This window comes from Myotis davidii, unplaced genomic scaffold, assembly GCF_000327345.1.
Source record: "Myotis davidii unplaced genomic scaffold, ASM32734v1 scaffold463, whole genome shotgun sequence".
Lineage (NCBI taxonomy): Eukaryota > Metazoa > Chordata > Mammalia > Chiroptera > Vespertilionidae > Myotis > Myotis davidii.
Genome location: NW_006294112.1, coordinates 135,140 through 152,250, shown reverse-complemented (window position 1 = coordinate 152,250; position 17,111 = coordinate 135,140). Strand labels below are relative to the sequence as shown.

The following is a 17,111-nucleotide window of genomic DNA, read 5'->3' as shown; positions in this document are numbered from 1 at the left end:
AAATCCTGATTTCTGTCCTTTGGATGCTTTTTAATATAAAATGTTTCAGGGATTTCTTCTACTCTGAGGTGAGTTTTGAGTAGCTATATTATTAGCATAAAATCAGGTATTGATTTGAAAATTTCAAAGTTGAGTTAATATTTTTGCCTCATTTTCAGTTTTCAAAACAAATTTATGATTTTCTCTATAAAAGGAACTGTAGAACTGTGTAGCCAAATCTTCAAATTGTTCAAACTAAATTTTTCAGACGATTCGCCCCCTTCTAGAGTGGCTGTCCTCTGTAACTTCACAATATCCTCTTCAGCTATTTTTGGGAATACCTTTCAATTCATTCTAGCCAGGAATGAAAAATGGCTCCAAGAGCCATGGCACCAAATGGTAGATATCTTGAAGTTACATTAGGTAACTCCAGCATACATAAAACTGGACTCTTATGGTAGTATAATGCTATCAGGAATCATTTTGTTACTTATGAAGCAAAAGACACCTCCTATGGAGCCCTTTCTCCATGCACACACATACACCCACGAAGGCACCTAGTAGCTCTTCTCTTGTCTCTCATGAAATGGTTTTGCAAAGACTCATCTCACTGCTTCCCAAGCAAAGGTGTCTTGTAGTAGTGCTACACAGGTGAGACCTACTTAGACTCTAGCAACTCAAGAACTCCTAGATCTCTCATGTTACTTGAGAGTCTCTTGATAATTCAAAGTGTGAGCTTGTTTTACAAACATGCCTTATAGAATATTGAAACCAAAAGGTGGTGAGACCTACTTAGACTCTAGCAACTCAAGAATTCCTAGATCTCTCATGTTACTTGATAATTCAAAGAGTGAGCTTGTTTTACAAACATGCCATATAGAATATTGAAACCAAAAGGCGTGTAACACATTTCTTTTCCATGAGATTGTATGTTAGCCAATATCACCATCACTACCTCTATTCTGTAAAGTGGCATGAAAATACGATCTAACAATATGAAACAAAAATAAGAAAATCGCAGCCTGGACCACCCAGGAGCTAGACTGCAGACATGACCTTTTCCACATTCTTATGTGCAACATGTTAGATTAGATCCCCCTCCTTTTGTAAAAATTGAATTTGTGTTTATCTAGCTCTTTTGCAAAAGAGTTTTGACACCACCTTCAGAAATACTTCAAAAATAGTATATTACATTGGAGATGGTTAATGATATAATGAAGTGATTCCCTCACTTTTCAAAAGAATTTCTTGACTTGGTTGATTTTAGTGGGCACTTTAAATAAAAAATGGTATGTGGCCATCCTGATGATTCTTCTTGGTGAATGATAGAAATTAAAATATTTGCAGGAAAAGATTGGTAGCTTTTCTCTAGACTGTTTTCCCTGAATATAATTTCTCTCAGAGAAGCTTTTATTTGGGTCTAAATAGCAAACAGTTTGGAGAATACCTGAGAACAAGGAACTGCTGATTAGGGAACCAAATGAATAATGTGGAATAAATGGAACACTCCTCAGTGCTTTATGGAGGCCAGCCTCAGAGAAACCTGCAGGCAATGACTGATCTTTCCCCTGGGAGTGGCTTTGGATTTGGCCCATGAAATTCTGCCCAGTGGAGGCACTGGCTTCTATGGATTGTAGATATTCCAGATTTATTTGTCTCCCTAAAAAAGAATGGGGCTTCATTTTGATTTCACACTCACTCATTAATATAAATATCATTGTGTCAATTGCTTAGATAGTGTTCAATGTATTCATTTAACATATTTTCCTTAAATACATCTTATAAATAATGCTCAGTATACAGCTGTGTATTTGATAGATTGATTACCCTAGCAGTCTTTAACATTTAAAAGTAACTACAAATAGTTCATTCATATGTATATACTTATATGTCATATATCATATATGTATATAGACTAGATTAATACATATATGTGTAATATAATATACATGTACATAGTTTTTATATTGATTTACATATAATTACAATGCCTTGCAGGCTTACCTCACCTAATGTAGCCTTATGTATATTTTTTTCTTCTCTCAGCTTTGTGGCTACCTTCTGCTGAGGTTCTTTTCCCTTCCTTCCTTTTCCTTCTTTCCTCCTTTCTTCCTCCCCTACCTTCTTCCTTCCCGCCTCCCTCCCTTTCTTCATTTCTTTCTTTCTTCTTTTTTTTGCTTTTTTCCCAGCCTTCTTTCTTTTATTTTAATTAATATTTGTATATATTATGATGGTGCATAAAGAGACACCAAGAGTTATGGCTTAGTCTCTGTATGTTAGGGACATATAGTAAGTTCAGAATCTTTTTATGTTATATGACCCTTGGCTAATACTCTTGTCAAAATATGACAAGAGTATATGCATAATATACTAGAATACGTTCTTTCCCTCAACCAACATTTTGCATGTGTCCTTAAAGGGACTTTGACACGACCGGACTGTTGTTTAATCTTTGTGTCAGGGGCATCTCTTTCTGGCAAAGAGTTGTACAAGCCATCGTGTATTAAATGCCTTGTGAGGGGAGGGTGTTTGTTTGGAGTTTCCTGCCAGCTGGATGCATTGGGGTTGTAGACAGCTGTAATATGGAGGTGTGACCCTCAGATACTGAGAAGCTGTTTGGTTTGTTATAGCAACTGCGAGAGTTGATAGCCGAACACAAGCCTCATATAGATAAGATGAACAAAACTGGGCCACAGTTACTGGAACTGAGCCCAGAGGAGGGCTTTTCTATCCAAGAGAAGTATGTGGCAGCTGACAACCTTTACAGTCAAATTAAAGAAGATGTCAAAAAGCGAGCTGTGGCCCTGGATGAAGCCATTTCTCAATCTACTCAGGTAATGATGTGCACCAGAAATACGATTGGGTCCTTTCAAACAGCAGAGCATGGAAAGACATTTCCCGGCATCTCCTGATTAAATTTCAACTAAAATCATTTCACTACATTATCTCTGAGTATTGATATCTTCATCTCTCGGAGGTAGTGTTTGCTTGAGTCTAGTCCTTATTTTTCTTTGCCTGCTTGTAGATGTAATAAAAAAATAATTTTCAATGACTTGAGAAATACAGTTGTCCACATTGTCCAAATATTTAAATGTGTCCATCCAGAATAGAATGCAGTATTTGCCATTGGGAGAAATAAAAGAAAGTGTTATTATCACTATGAATGAAGCACTCCCAAGAAGGCAATAAGAAAGAATTGAGCAAAAAAGAAAAATAAAAGAGAGAGAAACTCACGGACATGGACAACAGAGTAGAGGTGGAAGACAGCATAGAGGGGATAAATGGTGATAGAAAAAATGAAGTAAAATAGAAAAAGAAATAAAGAGTGAATGATAGGCTGAATATGAAGGAGAAATATAAAGTTGGAAAATGGTATTTTCTGTTTTTGATGATATCTTTTTTTAAGAAGTTACATTCTAAATTACCTGCCATTTCTATTTTCAAGATTTGTTTTTTATTATTAGATATGCTGATATTTAGTGGTCCATCTTCTATAATGTCAAGTGAGTGATGATTCCTTTAATGTTGAGGATAGTATAGAATGAACAAGTTTTTATAACTTTGCTTCACTGTCTATGGTAACTTCACAAACAAAAGTTTACAATTCTTACATTAATCTGATTATGTGTTTGATCATGAATTAAATACAGATGTTCATTTCAGCATCAAACATTTTCCCATTCAGGAATCTTATAACTTAAATTCCTTTAACCAAAACTACCCTTGAATTTCACATTTATTAATATAACTTTTCGAGGATGCCAAAGAATCAGTAAAAGTGAATAAAAAAATCCATTTTGATAGATAAACACCCAGATTATTTAACTTACTTTAAAACATTAATTTGAATTAAGATAAAGTGAAGCAGTAGATGAAATGCTATCAGGTGTTGTCCCACGTACACATTAAAATATACCATTTCTTAATGAATCACTCAGTTAGTTACTTGCGAGAAGCAGTCCAGTTTACATAAGTAGTGTGGTGCAGAGAAGGCCATGTCTGTCTGACTGTGAATCATGGTTTCAGGATGTCTTGATACCCCAGCTGGATATAATTTTTTGGATGGATATATCAACAAAAGGACTAAGATTTAGTTCTTGATTGTGACATTAAGTAGATGTGGTTTTGTATGTGTTTGTTTTTTTTATTTAAATTTTCACATTGGGTATCACAGATCATTTTCCCATAAGTGATCCCTTTATGTTTCCACCAGTTCCATGACAAGATAGACCAGATTCTGGAGAGCCTGGACCGCATCGTGGAGCGCTTGAGGCAGCCGCCCTCCATCTCTGCTGAGGTGGAGAAGATCAAGGAGCAGATCAGTGAAAACAAGAACGTGTCGGTGGACATGGAGAAGCTGCAGCCATTGTATGAGACTCTTAAACAGCGGGGAGAGGAAATGATTGCTCGATCTGGGGGCACTGATAAAGACATATCTGCCAGAGGTAATCATTTCAGGATAGGGGAACAATTGAACTTTACTCTCAAAAACAATTCTAACTGTTCACGCTGTTTACCACAGTCCAATTGCATATCAGGGTGCCAGATTTTAGAAAAGGTATTACGAATACGTGTTTGGGGTTGAAGGGCTGTGTACATTAATCCCTTGTTAATGTCTTCCTGTGTTTGTAAGATAATCGGTTAAATACAAAGTGTGCCATTATACAAAAAGCACACATTCTCCTGACCTTTTAAGCCAGTTGGTGAAAGCATAATACCAGTAAGACTAAACCTAAGGATTGTTTTCCTCATTACTAACTACAATACCTTACCTATAATGGATATTCTATCCCACTTAGCCACAGAAATGGCAACCAACCATGACCGCAACCAGCCATTCTAAAAGATATGAGCTGGGCTCAAAAGAAAAACATCCACAGGTTAGTGGAAATTCATGTTAAGGGTACTCTAGAAGCAAGCCTGGAATACATATCCTACATTGTTATATTCCTGGGACTGAACAGACATCTGTACTCTTGATTTGGAGACTATAAAGAATATACTTAGGTTTCGGGCACATCCCCAGTGTGCAGGAGGCAGCTGATGGATGTTTCTAACTCTCTATCTCTCTCCCTTCTTCTCTGTAAAAAATCATTAAAATATATTTAAAAAAAAAAAAAAGAATATACTTAGGTAGTTATTTCCCTTTCCTTGGAATTAAGGAGACTTGATAAACTTGAATCTAGATGGATGTAGGTCTCCTGTAAGCTCACTTGCCCTTGAGCATCCACTTTCATCAGGAAGAGCCTTCAGCTAGGAGTTAGCTGGGTGTCCTCAGATCTCACATTTGTCTGGAATAGGCTGTTGTGCCCAATGGTACTCACAAGACTGGGATCAACCAACATTTGGTCCAATTTTAGATACCATATTGGATCACCGTTTCAGTGTGAACCAAAATGTTCTGCTTTCTTGCTGAAATAGGGCTAACATACTGCCTTTTTCATACTGTTTCACTCCATAGCTGTTCAGGATAAGCTTGACCAAATGGTTTTCATTTGGGAGAACATACACACGCTGGTGGAAGAAAGGGAAGCCAAACTACTGGATGTAATGGAATTAGCAGAAAAGTTCTGGTGTGATCACATGTCCTTGGTCGTGACCACAAAAGATACTCAGGATTTCATCCGGGATCTGGAGGATCCTGGAATTGATCCCTCCATAGTAAAACAGCAGCAAGAAGCAGCAGAGGTAAGCAGAGTATCCCATTTAAAGTGAAGAAATAAGTTGTATATTGTAAAGTGAATTCCTTTGGTTAATATTCAAAATTACCATATTGAAATTTATATTTGGTTCTGAAAGTGGAATGCATAGTGATATAGTAGGAGATTAGCACACCCACAAATTTCACTTAAGACAGCATATATTTTAAGATTTTTCTCCATCCCTACTGCTTCAGCCTTATTTCAGGGCCTCATCATCTCTCTCGTTTTCTGAAGTAATCCAAAGTGATACAGTCTCTTTCCTAGCCAGGCCTCTCACCCTGCTGTCAGTCATCTCCCTTGATCTGCTCTTATTGTGTTGTTACTTCAAACCCCTCAGAGTCCGCCACTGCCTACGTATGAAGTCCAGACTCCCTAGACAGGGTCTGGGCCGTTTTATGCCGGCCAGCCCGTGTGTATCCAAAGCCATTTTCTTCTGCTGCTCCTATTGTGGTGCACACAGGGCCTTTCTCCCAAACTGCTGTGCTCTTTCTGGCATCTGCATCTTTGCACATTATATTTCCTCACCCTAGAATGTCCTTCCTATCACCCTCCTGGCAAATCCCACTCAAACTTCAAGATGCAGTAGGGTAGTTACCCTCCATGTAAAATCCTTTCTTGTTTCCTTAGCAGAGTTAGTTGGTGCTCTCATAATACTTCCCCAGGCAAAGGACTCTATGCCTCGTATGACTTATCATTAATTATACCTTTGTCTGTCTGGATGAACTCAAGCCCCATAAGTGAAATAGTCATATACTTATTTTTCTTTGTATGCTCAACGCTAGTATAGGGCTTGTTTTATGCTTGGTAAAGGTTTCTTGAATTAATAAATACATTTAACCAAGAAGATAAAAGCAAAGGTAGAAGACTGAATTTCTGTTACAGGTTTTTGTTTGTTTGTTTTATTTTGTTTGTAGTTTACATGTACTAGGATAAAAATATAAATCCAGAGCTAGATTACCCTAAATCTGCTAAGCAAATACATAATTTTGTGTGAGGTCTTTGAACTCATGTTTTACTTATGCCTAATTTAAATGTGTATTGTCAAACAAGTCAGTTTGAAAAACAAAATGTCTTTCTAAGTTTTATAAGTATTGTTGTGTTGGTGCTTTAAAAAATTGCTCTGGTATTTGTTACATAGAATTATTTCCCAAATATTGCCCTTTTAATAAACGTTTGATATTTGTTACTCAAAGGATGCTTTTATTTCTTGAAAAATTTCTTCTGTTATCTTGCAGCCATTTGACCTGTTGTCTTTCCTCATTGAAAAGATTTATTGCAGAGACTTAGAAAACAGAAAGAAAATGAAAATTGATCATAATCCCACCTCCTAGAAATAACTACCATGAATGCTTGTGTGCATCTTTTTAGTTTTAGTGTGGTTTTTTGCTTAAAATTCTACGGCTGCCATTTCTTATTCCAGGCCATCAGGGAAGAAATTGATGGGCTCCAGGAAGAGCTGGATATAGTGATTAACCTGGGCTCCGAACTCATCACCGCGTGTGGGGAACCCGATAAACCCATTGTCAAGAAGAGTATAGATGAGGTACATTTTCTACTCTTACCAGAATGCTGTGTTTAAAGGTTTCATTCACTAAAGCATATTGGATAGAAGTAGTTGAAAATGTATGACAATAAAGGAGTCCTAATGTTTATATTGTAGTTAAACTCAGCATGGGATTCTCTCAACAAAGCTTGGAAAGACCGGGTGGCCAGACTGGAGGAGGCGATGCAGGCTGCCGTTCAGTACCAGGATGGACTGCAGGTACGGGGATTGGGGTGCACCTGCTGGGGGAGGGAGTCATGCTGACCGATGTCTCCACATCTACACGTTGGCACCACCGGGGGCTGCAAGGGTGCGTGCAGTTTCCTCCTCTACTCCAATCCATGTTTTGCCTTCAGAAGGTATTTCTGGCACTTGCAATATATGTAGATTTATATACACATTTAAATACATTTTTAGACACACATTCAGTGGAAAGAAGTATTTTAATTTTTCAAGTGAAAGTAAATATTCCCTCAGAGAGCATTATGCTAAGTGAAATAAGCCCGTCAGAGAAAGATAAATATCACATGCTCTCACTCATTTGTGGATTATAATGAACAGCATAAACTGATGAACAAAAACAGATGTAGAGACAGGGAAGCATCGATCAGATGCTCAAACCTCAGAGGGAAGGTAGGGGAGGGTGGAGGTGAGGGGGAGAGATCAACCAAAGGACTTGAATGCATGTATATAAACATAAGCAATAGATGTGGACAACAGGGGGTGAGGGTGAGGCAGGACTGAGGGGATAAGGACACATTTGTAATATCTTAATCGATAAAGGGAAAATAAATTTTAAAAAATATTCCCTCACAGTCTTTTTCATAAATGGCTCAGCACCAGGCACTGACATGGACCTGCGTCTGAGTTCTATGCTACAGCTTAGTGGAGTAAGATGAATGCAGTAAACACCATCTAAAATATCACCAAATTTCACTAAAGTCAGAAGTAAAGAAATTTGATTTGAGGCCAGTGTTCCCCATGAACAAAAATAGATTTCTATTTTATTATGTCATAATCTGTTGTGTAAAAAGGGTTTTCTTCTTTTTTATGCACATCATTCCTTTTAAAAGCTATTTTTCACGTCCCTTCCAGGGTCTCATTTAGTTTATTAGCTATTTTTAATGTGTTTTTTAAAAAAATATTAAAAATTATCTTGTCAATTGAGGCCAACCCAGGGCTGTTTCTTTCCCCACCTTCCTTAACTTTATTCCATTTTCTGTTGTTAAGGCTGGCAAGAGTTTAATCTTTCTTCCCTCCTACCGCATGGAAAAAGCCTTTCTAAGTATTTCCATAACACCAAGTGACTAGTATTATTAAAGCTCAGATGGTAACATCTTTTCCTTTTTATTATGCTGCTCCACTTCTATATTTATAAAAATAAATAGCATAAGCCAGGCTTTATGCCAGCTGAAAGGCGTATTGAATTTGGAAATAGATGAAAAAATTCGCTACAAATAAGACCTTATTCTAACTTTCCCCCTCCATAGCCTTCCCTTTCTCAACCAGAGTGGTAATTCATTGGTTAGATATCCGTGACTAGTAACTAATCAAGCCCTAGCTCTCGGTCTGTGAGGCCAGGTCATGATTGTCACGTACTTTAGGAAGTCGTTGAGTTGTGCCCTCCTTCATGGCTAGAGATGTCACTGTCACCACTTGCAGCCATTTGACCTCAGGAGCCATGAACCATAGGAGCCACAGGCTAGATACCATGATTCATACAGTCTCATTACCACTGCGGCGAAAACAAGGCCCATTGTAGGTTAGCAGGTGGGAATGAAGGGCACCCTGACTTACTAAATAGCTATGGCTAGCTAGAGCTAGAGGTCGGAAGCACAAGAAGTTCCAGAGGTTTTGAGGTTGGTTGTAAAGTAAAATAAATTTTATTTCCCAAGTTGCTGCTTAAGTTCTTAGAGTTTATCAATGGTAACTTTAAAACAGATATTGCCCTGATGGTGTTGCTCAATGGGTTGGGTGTCATCCTGTGCACCAAAAGGCTGCCTGTTCAATTCTAGGTAAGGCACATGCCTCGATTACAGGCTCGATATCTGGTAGGGGGCAAGCAGGGGGCAGCTGATCTGTGTTTTGCTCTCACATGGATGTTTCTCTCTCTCCCTCTTCCTTTCTCTTCCTCTAAAAAAAAATCAATAAAAAATCTTAAAAATAATACCAGATATTTCCCAAGGATTCCCCCCTACTGTATGGTCTGGCAACTTCATTAAAGTGCAAAATAATTTTGTGTAGTCAATACCTGAAAAAATATGAGTTGAGTCATTTTAGGATGTTTATATTACCTAAAAATAACAAGAAAAATAGGAGATTTTGAAGTCTATGTTGCAATTCAGAATAATAGTCTTACTATTAATCATTATATCTGCAGGATTTTAACACTAACCTAATTGATATGGAAGGGTTTAGTTGAGCCAAATATTTATTTTCCTAAGTGACAATAATAAGTTTCTTGACTATTTGGATAAGTAGATGAGTTTGAATCTTTTTCTTTCAACATATTTACATACTCTGCTTTTAGGGGGACATAAGAGAGTATAGAGAATTTGATTTCCTGTGATTGAATTTACAAAACTTTTTTTCAAATGGGCATTTAAAGTTCTTAACATTCTAAAATTCTATAAAATAGAATTTCCTTTGTGAACTTGGATACATAATTGGAGGTGACATCTATTTCATAGTTTGGACAACTGTTGCAGTATATTGCAGCTTTTACCTATTGAGATGAACCATCTTATTATTTGTAAAATAGACTCATTGCATAGTATCTTCACAGGCTTATGATTGTACTTTTCTATAACCTCAAGCTATGAAGCAGTTTCAGATGTACTGTTATAATAACACGTGGACTAATGTGTTTTTCAGGCAATATTCGACTGGGTGGATATTGCAGGTGGTAAATTAGCTGCAATGTCTCCGATCGGAACTGATCTTGAAACTGTCAAGCAGCAGATTGAAGAGCTGAAGGTATGGCTGAGGGATAATTTGTCAAAGACTTTGTTTCCCTTTTTAAATTCTTGACTCACAAGATTCTCTTTACGTAAATGGATTTATTTTACATAATTGAAGTATTACATTTTGATTATGACACTGGTTTAATATAATACCTTCACCTACTAAGCAGTATATAAGTGTTCCTTAAATAAAGAATATAAATACTAATAGTTTTCTTCTTATTACATCAGTATCTGTTTACTTTAGAATAAAATCAGAAAATACAAAGAAGCGAAAAGGTGGCTTTTTTGGCCACCCAAACTGTTATGTACCCAGAGGCAAACACATTTGAGATATAATTTATAGCCTTTGACGTATTCTCCCGTGGGGGGCAGGATGAGGTATAGGGGTCATGTGTGTGCTTTATCCATATGTAGATAATACCGTAAGGATTTTTATAGCTTTATTATTCAATAATCTGTTACTGTCAATATACATAGAGCAACATTTTTATTTTCTTCATTGTGTTCAGAATAATTCATTTAGTCTTACAGGCTGAAGAACCACATATAGGATGATTGTGTTTCTCAGAATGTTTGTTTTGTTTCTTATTTTCCATCTGCTTTCCTCCCTAAATTTGTTTTGGGGGGTTCTTCATCTCCAGTTGTGAAAAGGGCTGGACTGTTTCCTCTTTAAATTCCTCTGTGCTGATCATTTATCAAAGAGGGATCGGCGATTTCCTTCCGATTTTAAGTGTCCATCCGCAGACACATCACACCATTTCCAATGAACTCTGTTATATTTTTATATAAAATTATGATTTGGCTTTAAAATTGTAGCATTTTCATCTCCAAGCGTGATATAGAATATTTCGTTTAGAAAAAAAAAGTGGGGATTTTTGGAGAAGTTTACTATTACCATCATTAAATTGGGATTTTTTTTTTTTTACTTTTTTATCTGATCATATAGAAACCCATGATATATTTCATATACTCTTATGACTGTGGAGATTTATTTATTTTGGACATTTGCATGTATCTAAGTGGTTTTCATATAGCTGGTGGGTTAGGAAGGCTCTCTATGAAATGAGGTTGTCTGAGATTGCATTCTAGTTCATTCACTTTACTAGCTAAATAATCTTGGGAAAGTTATCTAACTGGTCTCACTTCTATGTCCTTAGTTTAAATTGAGAATAAAATTATTTTCTTTATTAGTTTATGGAGAGTAACTTATATGCATTAGTTATTATTTTTTAATTATTATTTTTATATGCTTGAAAAAATTAAGGGGCTGCTTAGTTATTACTTACCATTTAATTATTTACTATTATACATTAAATATTTTATGAAAGAACAGTTTCCTATTACCAGCAACCGTTTGTTAACCTGTGTTGGTTGGCAAAGGTAAGATTACTAATATGTATCAGTAAGCACTGGGAGAGAGAATAATGTTATTCTGAGTGAGCAGTGGGTGAGTCAGAGGGAAAACTAAATATTTAATGAACACAACACAGCTATAGAAAACAAGATGTTCAGTGGATATATGTGTATAATTTTGAGGAATTAATATTAATTTGAGTTTCTTAGAGATATTTTTCTGGGTTTTATATATGTCTATAACATTTTGTTTTCTCCTTTGCTATAATTTCAAAATTCATTTATTGAATATATGTAATTAGACATTGGAATAAGTTTAGCCCTGAAATTTGTTAATTTTTTATTGTAGAGTATAAAAGTGAAATATCAAAGTTATAGAAATATCTTTTCATCAGAAAACATTGAGTAAAGAAAAAAGAACTCCCTTTTTTGTCTATAACTCTTTTATTGGAAAACTGTTACATTTTAATTCCTATTCACCCCACTCCCCAATAAAAAGTATGAGTTAGAATATAGGTCTAACCCATAGAATTATTTTTGTTTAAAGTTGTGGACTTACAGGAAATTTTTCTTGTATATCTCTTTTAAAAAATAGCAATTTAAGTCAGAGGCCTATCAACAACAGATAGAGATGGAGAGACTGAACCATCAAGCAGAGCTTTTGCTGAAGAAAGTAACAGAAGAAAGTGACAAACACACTGTTCAAGACCCATTAATGGAACTGAAATTGATATGGGATAGTCTGGATGAAAGAATTATCAACAGACAGGTAAGTACCAACACTTTTGTTAAGAATTTATAAAATCCCAATTTTATGTATTAATGTAAAATAATTATTAAAAACTAAAATTAGGTGATTACATAAACTTTGAATCCCCTAAGTTCTCTTATCTATAAAAGGCTAATATGCAAAGTGTCCCCTTGGGAGTTTGACCGGGAGACCGGGAGTTCGATTGCTCACTATGACGTGTGCTGACCACTGCGGGGTGGCACGCAACGAAAGAAGGCCCCGGGCGGCGGCCAGCAGCTGGGGAAGGGAGGCCCTGGCCAGCAGCTGGAAGGAAGGCCCTGGCTGGCAGCCGGAAAGCCCCAATCGGCCCTGATTGCTGGCCAGGCCTAGGGACCCGTACACAAATTTCGTGCACCAGGCCTCTAGTTTCATTAGAACTCTCTGCCTGTCACATGCCATTTTTTAAACATAAGTCGTTTCAGACTTAGAATGTAGAAGTTTATGACAATTGGGCTTCACTGGATATGCTTACAGACTTAATGCTGCAGGAAACATTGATTCGTTGCCCTTGTTTTATAAATATATGTTATTCACAATATCAGGTTCATACATGGATTTATTTCCTCTCCACTTTTTCTGTAGCATAAGCTGGAGGGTGCCCTGTTAGCCTTGGGGCAGTTCCAACATGCTCTGGACGAGCTACTGGCGTGGCTGACACACACCGAGGGCTTGCTAAATGAACAGAAACCTGTGGGAGGAGACCCTAAAGCCATTGAAATCGAACTTGCCAAGCATCACGTACGTAGCTGTGGTTGCATTATTATGTTTCTTCTCTATGCATTTCCAGTTTCATCAGTTTTTTTTTAATGTTTCTTTTTTTATGCATTTTTTTAAATTGACATTTTAACACAAGTTCATATTTGAATTTGTAACTAAAGGTTAAACTACTTAAAACACACTTCCTAAAATATTTAAAAATGTTTTTCTCATTGTTCAAGGGAATTATTATCAAAAACAGCAAGGATGGGAAATTTCTGGCTGAATTTTACCAGGGCTGCATGCAGGTTTAAATCCCCGATCATACCTGTCATTGGATTAATGTGGCAGTTTCAAAAGTTGTTGAGAATAGCCTAATAAGTTAGAAATTCAAAATGTTATTCCACTGCAGGTTGTGTGTTTTTTTCCTCTGCCCACCCTGATCTCATTTTCTGCTTGATTGGCATGTCTAACATACTTCTATCGGTATGTCTCTCATTATGTTGAGGCTTGCTTTTCTGGCCCTTTGTCCAGTTTTTCATTGGCTTTGTGTTCCTACTCTTTTTCTTTCTGAATTAGGTTTTTAACATATTATGTTTAAAAGAATTTTTATGTCCTGCACTAGATTTAAAGCTTATAAATTGAAAATAGAGATCTTTGCGATACAACTTTATATTATTATTATCTTTGTGACACTTAGTTGACAAATCTTAATAGAAAATTCCCTTTTTAAGCTACTAGGCTTACTGAATATAAGGTTATGTGCTCAGTAGAGATTAGCCTGACATTCAGTAGCCTTTCCTAGAACCTTAACATTCACACTAATAGTGGTACTTAATTAAGGTTAGGTACTAAGTCCTAACCTTAAGTAAGATTTTTTTTTCATTGTCAAATGGAAAAAGTTTATTTTACATAATTAGTAGCATTTAAAAAGTGAAAGGTATTTTTTAGCACTATAAGATTATGATATGCAGTTTTTGACTATTTGTCCTTTAGCTCTCCTTCCATACTTTTCCCCACAGTAATTTTTCCCTAATTTAAATTTTGCTTTCTTTTTTTTCCCTTGTTCTGTCTATATTTGTAGTCATTGCCCAACCACATTTGATTAAGCAGTTAATCATCATTAATATTTTTAATTTAATGTCTATCTTATACCGTGGCTAAGAGCAGTAATGACTGGTGAGGCTGACTCTGCATATAAACAAAACGTGTTTATTCTCATAGTGTGAATTTATAGCATTTACATTCCATAAACTTAGCAATTGCCCTAGAAGGTCATATACATCAGTGACAGGAACTTTGTAGAATACAGTAGAGGTGGAAAAACGAGGCACTCTGACCCAGTTATTTGGGTGAGGGATGAGTTAGGGACCTTTTATTTCTGTTTGTTTATCTTGGAGCAGTTAAAAATGGATCTCTTTCTCCTTTCATTTCTCAAAGGTCAGAAGTTAAAGGACTTAGAATTGCCAGCACAATTGTTGGACGAAGGGAGGAAATATTTCCATTCTCTCCTACCTTTTTCTCTGGCTCCTAGGCTGTGGCTTATATAGGACTTGGACCATTTAAGAGAATGAATTTTTTAGAATTATTTTTTATATTTTGACTACGAGGATATTTAAATCTGACCTTTTAAAGGTGGCTCCTAGTGTTAGCATGTCAGAGAGCATGCTTATTATAAATGGAATGTAAATGCTATAAACTCACAGTATGAGAATTGTAAAGAAGATTCCTTACTCAATTGATTTTTCAGTCTTTGAAAATCACTCCCTTACCAGATGCTTCAGAAAATGAGTATATATAGTCAGAGAAAAAGTGATGGTAGGTGGGTGGTACCCATTAGTGAAAATCCTTCCGGGTCCAGATGTGAGATATCTTACCTAGGACGGGAGGTGATGTTTCTTTTCTTTCCCATGGATAATCCTGAATCAGTGAGTGTAGAGAAGGATTATTATCAATTTTTATTAATATTTGAGGAAGTGTTTGGTTCTCAAAAACAAAACTGCAATCTTCTTCAAAGGAAACTATTACTAAGCTATATTTGTTCTTTAAAGTGTAATTCATATCATTCTTTTCAGTATAAGAAAATTGATCTTTTTAGCCTTGCAGTTGCATTCTGTACTGAACCACTTGCCTATGCTAATGTCATTAACCCATTCTAGTATTTCCACTGTGTAACAGAATAGTAGGACATTATTTGCTGGGATACGTAGTAAGCATCTCATGTGTATTTTCTAGTAAAAGAGTAGCTCAAATTTGGAATGTTGGGCTTGAGAATCCCCGATATACAGTGAAATAAATCTATTTCCCTTTAGTGTCAGGGCCTCCTAAGATGCCTGTCAACTTAGTAGTCAATTCCAGCACCATTCCAATGAGAGGAAATAAAAGAATATTTTAGGGTAATTTTTCCCTTCTAGAGTGCTAATTGTAAACCTTAGTGCTGTTTATCTTAGAAATGTAATAATTTTATATTTGAAAATGGATGTATAGAAATAAACATCTCTTAAATTGTTTACTTACAACATTAAAATTAAGGTCAATTAAAATGAGCTTGAATCATATGAATACTTTCAGAGCCTTTTAATTATAATGTCATATACTTAATGTCATCCATTGCAAAGCTATTCTAATGGGAAGAACTTGCAATGGTCTCACATAATCATTTCAGGGGATGTTGGTAGACAGGAAAGCTACAAAGGTAAGGGAAAAGAAGTCCATCATTTTAAAACTTAATTAGTATTAAAATTCTATGTAGATGATGTCTTTGTTTCAAAACCAAAAAAGAAAACCATTGCATTGAAAGGGATGTTAACATGTTATAAACTAGCAACCATAGTGTTATCTTAATATTTTCAGGTGCTCCAAAATGATGTATTAGCTCATCAGTCCACAGTGGAAGCTGTTAATAAAGCAGGAAATGATCTAATTGAATCAAGTGCAGGAGAAGAAGCAAGCAGCCTTCAGAACAAACTAGAGGTTTTGAATCAACGCTGGCAAAATGTTTTGGAAAAAACAGGACAACGGAAGCAGCAGCTGGATGGTGCCTTGCGCCAGGTGAATGAGAGAATACGTTCTGAAACTGTCTGTAGTCTTCAAGACCAAAAAAACATGCAATTCTTTCATTGGTTTGAAAAACCCTGCTTAATTTTTCCACCTCAAGAAGTGTTAAAAATAAGTGGGATAAAGAGCACTGATGGGAAGGCTCTCTAGTTCTTAGTGTAATAGTCTTACCTACCAGCGCCCTCCTGAAGAAGAGAGGCAAGGCCAGCTTAGTGGCACCTGGCTGTTCTTAAGAATGCGGAGAGAGGGTTAGCAGGCGGGATTGTTTAAACCTTGTTTTCTGTGTGGAAGTGACAGTGTTTGTGGCCCAGACTTAAAACTCTCTGTCACTCTAGGCCAAAGGGTTCCATGGCGAAATTGAGGATTTGCAGCAGTGGCTGACCGACACGGAGCGCCATCTGTTAGCATCCAAACCCCTGGGAGGTTTACCAGAAACGGCCAGGGAGCAGCTGAATGCCCACATGGTAAGTGTATGATTTCCTACAGCTCCAACCTCAGATTAAGAAACTAACCATCTTGTATGGGCCCTGGTAATAAGTAAATCGTGGCAGGAGGTTTAAAGGATATAGAGTTTTACAAAAGAAATCTCTATGTATAAATGCTAGAAACACCATTTATGGATTTAATTTTTCAAATCGGAACCTATTCTTTATTTCAAAGGTTGGTGTGTCAGTACATGAAAAGAGGTTTTAGAAGTCTAGACCTTTTTTTTAGAAGTATCCCTTCCCCCATAAAAAAAATGATAAACTTGTATGGATAGTGGTAAACATTGTGTACATTAAAAACGGTTGCTCTTTGAGTGAAAGGAAAATTCCCTCAAGTTATCAGAATGGACTTAAAAATTATTGCTGTTAATCATTGCATGTCCACCTTGCTTCATAGAAGCCTGGAAAATACGTTTTTGTCCTGTTAAAACAAGGTCACTTGTTTGTTTTGTTGGTGGTAGGGCTGTATCTTCAGCTTCATGCTGTACCAGGTATGGGCCAGGGCAGGCTTCTGTTTGTCCAACTGCAGCATTCTGCTTG

The 17,111-nt window shown here is 36.5% G+C and overlaps 1 protein-coding gene across 1 annotated transcript in view; it reads left to right on the top strand.

The window, feature by feature from the left end:
* Positions 1–17,111, top strand: part of LOC102755197 (dystonin-like) — a 172,493-nt gene that overhangs the window by 115,648 nt on the left and 39,734 nt on the right. Inside the window, 10 exon segments of the mRNA XM_015566826.1 lie at positions 2,610–2,813; positions 4,193–4,424; positions 5,441–5,667; positions 7,102–7,224; positions 7,342–7,443; positions 10,099–10,200; positions 12,139–12,312; positions 12,916–13,071; positions 15,883–16,080; positions 16,422–16,550. Coding sequence (XP_015422312.1) covers positions 2,610–2,813; positions 4,193–4,424; positions 5,441–5,667; positions 7,102–7,224; positions 7,342–7,443; positions 10,099–10,200; positions 12,139–12,312; positions 12,916–13,071; positions 15,883–16,080; positions 16,422–16,550 — 1,647 coding nt within the window.